General features: G+C 40.9%; 1 protein-coding gene across 1 annotated transcript in view; it reads right to left on the bottom strand.

The window, feature by feature from the left end:
* Window positions 1-7,899: 7,899 nt before the first annotated feature.
* Window positions 7,900-12,189, bottom strand: part of KLRF2 (killer cell lectin-like receptor subfamily F, member 2) — an 11,781-nt gene continuing 7,491 nt past the window's right edge. Inside the window, exons 2-6 of the mRNA XM_009324327.1 lie at window positions 11,682-11,780; window positions 10,392-10,523; window positions 9,640-9,791; window positions 8,619-8,734; window positions 7,900-8,177 (exon numbers count right to left, since the gene is read on the bottom strand). Of these exons, the coding sequence (XP_009322602.1) occupies window positions 8,048-8,177; window positions 8,619-8,734; window positions 9,640-9,791; window positions 10,392-10,523; window positions 11,682-11,780 (629 nt within the window). The 3' untranslated portion in view covers window positions 7,900-8,047. The remainder of the gene's footprint in view (window positions 8,178-8,618; window positions 8,735-9,639; window positions 9,792-10,391; window positions 10,524-11,681; window positions 11,781-12,189) is intronic.

Raw genomic sequence — 12,189 nt, 5'->3', positions numbered from 1 at the left:
TATATACTGAGCATGACGTCATATGGTATGGAATGTCCCTTTGGCCAGTTTGGGTCAGCTGTCCTGGCTGTGCCCCCTCCCAGGTTCTCGCTGGCAGGGCATGAGCAGCTGAAAAGTCCTTGACTAGTGTAAGCACTGGTCAGCAACAACTAAAACATCGGTGTGTTATCACGTTCACCTCGACTACCGTGTTCAGTTTTGGGCTCCTCACTACAAGAAGGACGTTGAGGTGCTGGAGCGTGTCCAGAGAAGGGCAACAAAGCTGGTGAAGGGTCTGGAGAACAAGTCCTGTGAGGAGCGGCTGAGGGAACTGGGATTGTTTAGCCTGGAGAAAAGGAGGCTCAGGGGAGACCTCATCGCTCTCTACAACTACCTGAAAGGAGGTACACATCTTACAATTCTTCCAGAAGATAATGGGAATTAATATCCACTGAGCAGCTTTACAAACATTTTAGATTTGCCACTGAGCTGCATTTAAGTTAATATTCCTAATATCTGCAGATGATAGGGACAAGTGTGTCTATAAGCACTAACAGCATTGTTGAATCACAATGGTATATATGCTAGCCTTCCCCAGACTGCAGCAATGAGCAAGACTGTATGGGAGCATCTCACCTAAGTCTAGTGATCTGAGTTGAGCCTCGGTTAGAGTAACTGTCTTACTGCCTCCTGCAGTTAAGTGAAAGCAGCTAGGCAGTCCAGGAGGAGATTCACCACATTCTAACTTGGTGTCTGAGATAAGGAGCCCCCTGGAACTGCCTCTCTCTCCATCAGTTATAAAGACAGTATCAGCTTGCAATATTAATTCAAAGATAGGACAGGTGAGCATTTCCCCCCTCCGCAAGTATCTCTGGATATGCTGCAATCGTTAGGGCAGAGACCTGGAACTGAGATGAGATCTGACTGAGATCTCATCGTGATAGGATAGTTCTGCACCAGCAAACCAGGAAATGGGCTACCAGTGTTTAAAACCTCTTAGAAAGAGTATAAAAGTATATATACATATATAATACATGTATATAGTAGGTATTAAGCCTAGAACAATCACCAGAACACAAAAAAAGCCTGTAACTAGATATCTGAACACAGAAAACAAGCACAATATTCCATGCAGTAAAACATGCTGAGCAATAAATAAGCAGTGTGCCCCTATGGCAAGGAAAGCTACCTGCAAAAGGAAGGGCTGCACTGGCGAGGAAGAGCATTGCTATCAAATGCTTGTTTCATTGTGTTCAACGTAGTCATGAAGCCACAGCTGGAGTACTGTGCCTCCTTTTCAGCCTCCTGTTTCAAGAGAGATGTTGACAATCATCTGATGTAAACCCAGTGGTGAGCCACTAAGGTCATGAGGGGGTGCCAGAATCAGGGTCCAGACAGCCTGGAGCAGGGAAGATTAAGGGGAAGAGGGTCTAGTTTGCCACCACTTAATCGGGAGGCGGGTATACAGAAGTTGGAGCCAGACTCTTCTCAGATGCCAAAACAGGCAATGGGCACAAGTTGCAGTGCTGCAGAAGGAAAAATTTCTTCCTTCATGAGGGTGGTGCAGCACTGGAACAGGTGCCCAGAGAGGCCATGGGATCGCTGTCCTTGGCTAAAACCCACAAGGACAAGAGAGCTGCCCTGAATGACATCACCTAGCTCTGCTATGAGCAGGAGGTTGGACTAGAGACTTCCAGAGGTCCCTTCTTCCCTAATTTATTTGATGGTTTTATGATTCTGTAATTATTTTTTTTTGCTCCAGAAGTGTAAAGGAGCACAGAGGCATATGGCCAACATCAGACGTGGAGGTCCCTTTTGGGGCTCTCCAGCCCTTACTTACTACATGTTTTTCAGCCCAGTTTAAAGAACAAATGAGAGTACAATGGGCACTTCCTTCCGCAAAACTTCCAGTGCTCTCTAGCGTTATTTCTTTACAAGTATGCGACATCTTTACATTTTTCCCCAGGAGGCAGAAACACAACCATGAATTAATTTTTCTTGAACATACAATTTCAAGATTCAAAAGCTGATTCTTTCAGGTACAGCTCTGTAGAGCACCAGTGCTTGTTCATCCAGGGACCAACTTACATGAAGCTAAGGGATTTGTTCCCAGCTTTCGCCTGAGTAATTCGGTGGGAACTGGACACTGTGCTTTAGTCTTTATAGAATTTTTCATAAGGACTAGCTAGGAATCCATTAAGAAGACCATGCCTTTTATATTTTTCATAAATGCTGTGGAAGTTTTAAATAAATAAACTTTTGTATAACAAAAGGAAACAGCTTAAGCCCCAGAATATAAATAGTGATCAGAATACCTTGAAGAAGAGGAATATAATACATGGCCTTACCACATGCAATATGAGATAGCGGCACAGTTCTCAGTCGCAGGGAGTCAAAGTCAGCAGAACTATAGCATACCACCTGGGATGGCACAGAACAGGGAGGACAGGCTGAACTCAGCCCCTGGAGGAGTTTCAGCAGTAAAACCTGGATCTTGGTTGGTTTTCTACACAAGGTTAGCTCCCTACAAAAACACCGTGTAAAACTTTGCAGAGGAACAAACCTAGCAAGCTAACACACTAACAGTTTACTATGAACTAGAAGGCTGACTGCATGGCTTCTAGAGCTAGAAAGTTGATGACTGGGGAGAAAGCACGTGGTGTTTCACAGGGAAGTGCAGCTCACAGTGCTAAAGTCCTAAAGAATCAGGACTCCTTAGCCTGACTTTGTGGTTTCAGCATAAAAATCTAGTGGTCAGAAGGATCTCAATTACCCCACGTGCATGGGAAAGCTGTTTCATATTCTTCTGTTTTACTGGGTACAGCCAAACTGGTTGCATTTCTTCTTGAAATGCTGTGTACATAATGTGAACAAAAGTCTATAATAGGAACAAACCAAACCCTGATTTATAATCTTTCATTTATCTGTTATTTAGCTTGTTTATTTTGCACCTTTAACAGTAATATTTGGTTAGCTACATGGACTTTTCTGTTGACAGGCAACGTATGATTTCCTTCTGGCTACAGCATATTTATTTAGCATGTTTCATTGTAAATCTGTGTGCCTGCTGGACTCCAGCAAAATTAGCACAGCAGTGAAAGCAAAGAAGCTGCTGAGCTTTCTAGGCTTGGCTGGATATCCTGACACAACCATTTTTTCACTTTGCAAGTATACCAGTCAGTTGACACTACACTTAAAAATACTGATGAATTTGTATTTCACAGAAAAAACTTGAATGGCATTCAAGAGGTTGAGGCACATGATGTAGAAATAGGAAGAGCAAGCATTCAGATTACAATTCTGTGTCTTTGTAGGAACAGACATGTGTCTTTGGAGGAACCACTTTCGATTGACATCCATACAATATTCAGATTACATCCACAGGAAAGGCCTATTCACTGTTCTGCAGAAAGGCTGTGAGAGAACATGGAAAAGAGCCACAAGGCAGCCCTGTAGCCCAGTAAATATGATTTTCACTTTAGTAGGAAAAGTGAGAGTCTTTGATTTGTCCGTGCAGGATCTGTCTGCACTTGTCTGGCCTGAGCCGATTTCAGCTTGTTTTAGCTGTGACAGCAGTTGTCTAGCACCCAGGGAACAATTGCATAACTTGTTTTTAAGTAGCTCTGTGAATACCACATACAGTAAAGGTGTAGCTGACCTATGCTGTTATTTAGTAACAAATATTAACGTCATAGACTGAGGCTACAGAGGCTATTGCGTATCTTTAACTAAGAAGACAGTCAAAGAAAGATAGTCAAACTTTAGCTGGGAGCCAGTGAAAGAAGAGCAACTAAGCAGACTATGTTAGCAACCAAAGAAAATATAACTCCAGTTCGACCCAAGAATGAGGAGGAAAAAATTCACCTCCACCAACAACAGGTGGACACCAGTCGATGACTCCGCACACCCCCTCTCCCTGTTCTTCTCGTGGAATACAGGTACCATAGACGTAGGACTCATGGGGCATTGCAATGATGAACAAAACTCTACTAGGAAGTATATGTCAGCAATTTTAATGTACTATTAATGAGGCTTTTTCTGATAATTTGGACTGTGCGGTATTATTGTAGCTGGACTAATAATTTGTTTGTTATATTCTGATTAGACTGTTACAACTTTAGCTAGCCAAACAATGACTTCTTGGCTTTGTACATAAGGTGTGCATTTCCTGTTTGACCATAATAAGACTCTGAGTGTAACAAAGACTGCAAGCAGCTTTTCTGTAAAAGCCTTTGTGTGGATGGCAGCCTCCAGTGACCACAGAAGACCAGGAATGCAGCTAATGTGTTCCTGTGGTCCTGGCAAGCATCTTGCTTATACTCCATCTCCATTTTATAAGAACTGTTGGACTTGGGGAACGGGGTTGCTCAAGCCCTCAGAGCCCAATTTTCATAACACAGATACTGACCAGGAGTTTGCAAACTTTAAAGTGCTAAGACCAAAACTTTCCTGTAAAGAGATCAAGTGATACACCATATGGGCAATGTGGTCAGTGACACATAGGCTAGCTCAGGAAATTCAGACTTCAAAAGCAAAGGCGAGAAATTAAATTCTGAAATAGGAGTCTGTTGAGTTAAAACGCTGAGAAAGCAAAACTCTAGAAGGGATTGAAGCTGTAGAGCACCATTATGTGCAAAGCAAGGAACGGACACAGCTCTTGCGAAAGCACCCTTTTATGATGATTCTGACTTAGAATCGCCTCTGATGGAGGTTAATGGTTTGATCGAGATAGTGACCCTTTCACAGAGAAGTATAAGGCTAAAAGTCCACATGCTTCTGATGCTGAGGTGCTGCCAGTGTTAAAAGTGAATCCTGTATCACCCATCACTACCTGAGTTACTGTAAAAACAGGAGATGGACAAACAGAAGGAAAAAAAGGAGAAATACACAACCAGAGTCAGATTGAGTTGTTAGGGAAGAAATAATGATTACTGCTCATCAGATCCCAGAACAGTTAAGAGTCTTGGCCCCAAAAGCAGATCCTTTAAACAAAAAACCTGTGTATTAAATGGCTTCTTAAGTTAGATGCTAATACTCATTTAACCATGACTGATCAAGAGAATTCCTCTTGAACATCTGCTACAGCTTCTGGGTGGACTGATGGAAGAATTGATATAGATGCAATCTTCGCAGTAATAAATGATCATTATAAGTGGATACATTGTGTTGTATTATATATATTAGCACAAGTCAAATGTAAGAGTAGAAATGTATTTGGCATGGAAAAAGTTGTCACCCTCTGCCCATAGTCTTCTAAACAATAGAGGCAGACAAGCCCCAAATTATGACCTGGTTGCATTTGAACAGTTGTTGTGTGTGGCCTTGCCCCAGGACATTAAACACAGCTATAAAGCAGGAAAGGGATCTTAAGTGGAACTTAGACAACATTGGGATCCACCCAAGATAAGGAATTATAAAGCTTGCGCTAGGAAGAGTCTGGAGGAGTATGGTTATCCATTACCATCTGCCCCATTGCAAAAAGAGCTCCACAATAGAGAACCGTCTGAAAACCCCAAGGGAACGTTTAGTTTTTGAAGCCATTGTAAAAACATAAAGGGCCAGAGATATGGTAAAGAACAGAACAGAGCAAATCACTATCACATTAGACTCAGAACAGATTAGTGTAATAATGCAAATGATAAGGCCCCTAAATGATGATGCTTGAATTGAAGGGGTGGTTAAACTAAAGAAAAGCCCCATGATTGACATATAAGAATCTAGCTTGAGCGACAAACAGTGAATCAGACTGAGCAGTGAGATCAACCATGGCTTGGGTAGAACCAGCAAAAGGGATCCAGCAAGCCAGGAGAATTATAAGAAATGAGAAAAGGGGATAATAACACACTAGAATTAGTCCAGCCTGTAACATTTGCTAACAGTGGACTGCAGCAGTGGAACTGGAGAAAGAGGGTAAGCGTGAAGCAGGGTGTTAGTATGGACTATGTTGTATGGACCTTGCGTGTGGAGAAGCAAGGAAGGATAAAAAGAGTAGTACAGAAGAACAAGTAATCTGCTTCAACCCTAAAGGTATGGCTACTTATAGGTTGCATTGATCTGGTTTAGCTGGTATTGCTTTCTTTTTGTTGTTGTATATGTACATATGAAATGGAAAAGGTATAATACTGGGGTTTTTTAGTCAATTCCCATGGCTGAAGTTAAAATCAAGACCATCACATTCATCTATGAATAATGGGGAAAAAATGGAACCAATTGTAAGGTGTTCCCATCTCCAAGCAAGGGAAACCCTGTTTTATTAATAACAGTGATCATGATCACTAATATAACTTTGTTTATGTAACATAAACATACATTGATGTGATGCTGTGTGTTTATGAAACATAATAGCTTAAGTGCTACGAAAAGCAAAGCTTAATCAATGAAGTATAGAAATAATTACAACGGTAAATTGTATTTTAGAAGAATGTATGCTATTACGTGCCCATTTGCAACCCTAGGACTGGAAAGACTGCATGTTTGTGTAGTGTTATATATGATGCCAGTGGTATAAAACAGCTATGTAAAAGTGGATGCTTCTGGGATAGATAGAAAACAGGTCATGGTGGAAACCAGGAGTTCCTGAATTACGGAGATATCAAAAACTACATACGAGTATGACATACATCCATGTACCAATTTTATGAAAAAGATTTTTTGTTATCAAGGAGCTAGCCAGATAATGTCAGAAATGTATAACACCATTGCAATTGTGTGTTCATCAAGCGCCCACAAATTAGTGTAAACTGTCTCACTGTGTATAATCTATCTGATAATAGATGTGTATGTAAAGTAATTTCTGCTGAAGGATGTGGTTCTAATTACATCATACCTATAGAAGCAACACTCAGCTGACAGGAATCATTGCAATTGTATGCTATGTTAGGCTCAATGCCTTTAGGAATTGCCGAGCAATTTTCAACAATTTTTCAAACAATTGTCAAAAATGCTAGAGTACCCACTCTTACACCTGAAGTCTGACATGTGGTACAAAAGCCACAAAGGGAGAGGTTACTGTACACCAGACAAATCACCAAGTAACCCACATTGCTACCACAGTCCAAAATGCAGTGTACCAGTCCTGGTGGAAGTGCCTCTCAGAGCGATCTTCCTCAACTAGAAGAGTTTGGAACTTGGCTTTACATCCTAGAGTCATCATTTTAATCGTGATACTCATTTTTCTTAGCTATAAAAATCAAATGTTTAGTATGTTATGGTTATACATAACAATGAAGAACTATAGATTACTCTCAGACCTGTACAAGTTCTCTCAAGGCAAGAGCAGACAGAAAAGAGCAAACGTCTCTGAGATCTGCTGCCTCATCCTGATCAAGGTGTAGGAGGGTTGTAACATCCATTTTTGACTTGTAAAAAGTGTCTGTGAAGTGAACTAACAAAAGAAAGGCTTACAGCCCTTTAGCCCCATAAATGTGATTTTGCCATTTCTAGCATGCTAACAGAACAAAGACATCACATCAGGCAATTAAATCTTACATGCAAATTGAAGAGGTATTTATGGGGTTTTTTAAGTGCTGAATTCTGTAACACTGAGTGACATACATGAAATTAAACTTTTTGGAAAAAATACTGGATCTTGACTTTCTCTTGTGTAGATCTATGCCGTCTTCATATATTGGACCTCCAGTGGTGAGATTTGCAGCCTCATTTAAGTGCATAGCACTGATTACCACCTCTTCACCTGAAGTAAGTAGCAACAGCAACCTTTTGCCTGCTGTATGATCTAGCTGCCAGGCTGGTAAAAAAACCCTTCATTTTACCTGTGGTCTACACAACTCTATAAGCTACTTAAAGTTAGTAAGCTGCTTATTTTAATAGCTCTAAGGGGCAGTGCATCAGCATGCACAAAAGACACACAGATTTTATGCCTTCATCCTGAAAAGAAGAGAGACACAAGCCTGAAATCTTCCTGGACTTTAATCACAAATAGAATCACAATGCATTGATTCATCACAATTCCGGTCAACAATTTCCCCTTAATTTTACATCAGATATCCCACCACTGTAAAGTGGTGTAAATCTTCAAAGACCCTATTCACTTTTACTTTACAGTGTCTTAGATACCCAGAAGCACTGCACTCTTCTTGCAAATCCACTTGTATAGGGAGTGGCAGTTATCAGCATGCATTTCTGTCAGCTTATAGGCAGCACATTTTTCTTCTTTCTTCCTTCCTTTTATTGTAAAACTGCAAGAGCCAAACAACACAAATTTGTTTGCATATACAAAGAGTGAAACCACAAAGACTGGATTTTTTTGTCTTTATGCTGTCATTCTTTTGATTCCCTGACATACAGACAGGTTTTGTTTGTTTAGTAAGCTTCACCCTTTCTCTGTTTCCCTACTTGTTGTGCAGCTGGAAGTAAAAAGCTTACACAGCATAGGCACCTCCTGATAAAATTAGTTCCTTTTCAGAGCACTGTCAAGGAATTTCATTTTTCAACTGCATGTTTTGATCAGAAATCTGTACTGAGAAAAATCAGAATAGGCTGAGCTGCCTAACTGGACTATGGGCCCTGGTATCTTACTACTACTACTTTCTCATGGTCTAACGGCTGAACAGCCCAGGCACAGCGAGTGGAGAAGGCATTGCAGAAGCCAGCACAGATTCACTTCAGAATGAACCTACCTATGCCCTGGATGTTTGGGATCATTGAGCCATACCCATCTTCCTTCCTCCTCATCAAAGCTTAATCCAGTCCAAACAAAGCCAATGTCTTTATCCTTCCGTTTGTTCAAGAAATCCTAGAGAGAGGTATGTCTCTGAACTCTCACAATAATGACACTTCATAAAACTCCAGTACCAGTAATGTATAGTGGTAATTAATATTTTAAAAACAGCAAGGCTTTCATGCCCATAGATTCCAGAGAATGCTTCCAAGAAATTGAGAAGAAAAAAAAAAAACACATGGAAATTAGTTCAGATTCTCAACTACACCCAGTACTGAGGCTAACAACGGTAAGTGGAGCAACCAAAGAGCTAACCTTTGGCTCCTTGCTGGCCCCAGGCCCATTCCACCAGCACAGTTTAGATGAGGATCAGGCTGATCTGAATTATGGGAGCTGAAGCTATCTCCTCTTTTTCCCCTCTACAAGGAAGGAAGGCGATCATTTTGCCAGCTCACCCTCCTGGGTGCTCTAGAAGTGACTGTCTGAACCTGGTCACCTTTGAGCAAAATCAGTAGCATGAAAGAGACACTCTACAGGTTAGGATTTGGTCCACAGAACTGTTCTTTCTATTGCTGCAGACCGGGTACTGACATTTAAAAATGTACACAGTATAGAGAAACAGCTCCATCCCCCAAAAGAAAGGCAACAGCCTTTATAACAGTTAAGTTCTGAACAGGTTTGATTTGGAATAAAGCATGCAAGAACCCTTCAGATACCAGCTGCTTCTTGCTGGAGATAATCTCTAGGCATATCATTGCACCTATTTGAACAAAACATAGGCTACTGGTCTTTTTGACACAAATGTTTCTCAATATGCAGAAGCCAATCATCAGTGCACTTACCACTGACAATGCCTTTTATGAGTTTATCTGGATTAGAAATGCCTTCTAAAAATACATGGAAAACTGTAGTTTCATATGCGGATTCACAAAGTATAAGTAAAAAGAATATTTGAACCACAGAGTGCCTTACAAGCTTACCATTTCAGTCTCATCCTCTATAATCAGGAGCTCAGATTTTTCTCCTGAGCAATATTTTCTACTATTCTCCCAGGTGTCACGAGTTTCTGAGTAGAAATAACATCTCCCGTAATGCAGCTTCCAGCCAGTGGGGCAGAGTTCACATCTGGAGTCTGTCAAAAGTTGGGGCGAAGGGATTTTGTTACTTCTTTTTTTTTTTTTACAACTGATATCATTATTATTGGCTCCTGCTTTTGAACAAGAGAGTAAGAAGCTTTAAACCAGGAGTGGGGCAGAAATTGTGACAGTATAGCTCGTTTTAAGAAACCACATTGTCCCTGCTTTACAGTAGTAATAAGGATAGTCATTATTTGATTAATAAGGATAGTCATTTTTTGATTAGGGATCACTCTGTGCCTTTAAATATTTCAGAATTCTAGATAATTGTACTAAATATTTTACATAATAATTGAGTTAAAAGCCATGGATAAAATCCCAGTTCTGCTGAAATCACTGGGAGTAGTACAATTCAATGGCATCCATGGAGAAATAACAAAGACCTTCAGTAACACTGCTCCACTTCTGTTTTTTGCTTAAACTAAAATTTTCAAGGATGCATTTCTAAAATAGATCACTGTATACATCTTTATCAATATAAACATGCTTATTCTGGTATCTAAAGGTCAATTCCTTTGTGCAGGTGTTTATTTTTATATCAATATTTTCAAGAGCTTCAAACCATTTATGCTATGAGCAAGACTTTATTTCCTTACCATTTGTATGCATGCATAAGCTTTCCTTTAATGTAGTCAGTAAGCTGTTTTCATGAAGACCTTCCTCAAAGATACTGTCACTTTCAGAAAGATTTTCTCTGGGCTTCCACATGTCACTTGATAGCAAGTTACCTGGACAAGAATCTCCAACATTTTAATGTAAAGCTCACAAGTGAACTGTACAGAAACCCCATAGTATTTTTCCGTGGATAATAATGGGAGCTTTAAGTGGAAACTCAGATTGCTCATTTGTCCTTCCAGCTCCCCTGCAAATGGTAGGTGGAGAGTTGAGCATCCAAATCACATACATTAAACGAATACCTGAGGTGACTGACTTCACAAAGATCGTGTAGAGTCCATTATTATCATGCTTTTGACAACATGGTATGCAACTTTCAAATAACATGATTGTGCCTTTGATTTTCCAGTTCCTGAAATCTGTATTGAGCTTACTTCAGAAAAGAATGGGTTGATGTGAGAGGGCAGGACTCGCATCCAGTGAAAGGGAGAACATCTGACTCTGCAGGATACTTATGCCCAGAAGTGCTTCTGAATTTTCATTTTCTAATGGGTTCTCAAGTGATTTTGATGTGCAAAGTGATTTTGAAGTCCAGAAGCAGGCTGGACATGGGGACTACCAGGCCAAGGTCTTCTAAAGGAGGAAACTAAAATTAGATTCCTTGATCAATATTCAGATGCTTGTTTATGGCAACCTAAAATTCTGTTCAACTTGCTTGGCCGGGGCAACTGCAACCATTTCTCTCTGATCTCTAAGTTTAGATGCCCAAGGATAATGGCACACATCTGTGCTGTATAGGTAAGCTCTGATCAATGCTGGCAGTGACCCAGTGCTTATGCACAAATTCTGTGGACAGTGCAAAGGCCACTTTTATAGACTTAGAAGCACACATTTTTATTTCATTACTAAAAGAGTTTTTCCAAACTGATGGATGGATGGATGGATTCTTTGGCTAGAAACCTTGGCGGTTTGTTCTGTTTTGGAAAGGAAGAGGAGGGACTCTTAGATTGGGGGACGGGAAAGTGAGAAAGACTCCAGCTATCTTCGCACACTCCAAACATGCAACAGTCCTCTGAAAGCCACTGGCCACCTGCAAATACACAGCCCCAAAATGCCGGTGACTCCCTCCCACCTTCATCAGAAACACAGTAGTAGAAAGCATGAGTAGTCTTGTCACCTTATCAAAACAGTCTGTTTGCAAAACTTGTTTAAGTTAAAGCAAAACATTCATTGACAGGAATTAAAGTAAAACACTTCACTCGGTCACTCACATTGCTGAAGTAATGTGATCACAGCTCCCAGAAATACTACATTCAGAAATCCTGATAGAGCAGCAACATACCGCAAGCCTGAAGAATTAGAGGGAAGCTCTGCAAGAAATAAGAGGGTTTTACAAACACAGCATGAGATACTACCCAGGACATAAATCTGGGTTTCTCTAGACAGAATGTCCAACACTGTCACTTTGCCACGTGCTTTGTCACAGTTTTTTTCCCTTTTTCCCTTCTAGTTGCCTCCTGCATATCAAGTGGTTCTTGCATCTAATAAACTTTCATTTACGAAAACTTTCTGGGGGCTTGAATTTTCTCCGGCTGCAGGGAGTGCCTGAGCCTGTCGGCTGTAGCGGAGGGTAGCAGAGACACCACCTGTGTGTGGTGTGACCAGGTGGATGATCTGCTCAGCCTGGTGGCAGAGCTGAAGGAGGAAGTGGAGAGGCTAAGGAGTATCTGGGAGTGTGAGAGGGAGATAGATTGGTGGAGCCGCACCCTGCCATCCCTG

Source organism: Pygoscelis adeliae, unplaced genomic scaffold (assembly GCF_000699105.1).
Source record: "Pygoscelis adeliae isolate BGI_AS28 unplaced genomic scaffold, ASM69910v1 Scaffold65, whole genome shotgun sequence".
Lineage (NCBI taxonomy): Eukaryota > Metazoa > Chordata > Aves > Sphenisciformes > Spheniscidae > Pygoscelis > Pygoscelis adeliae.
The sequence above is the reverse complement of the archived record's forward strand: the minus strand, read 5'-3'. Positions and strand labels throughout refer to the sequence as shown.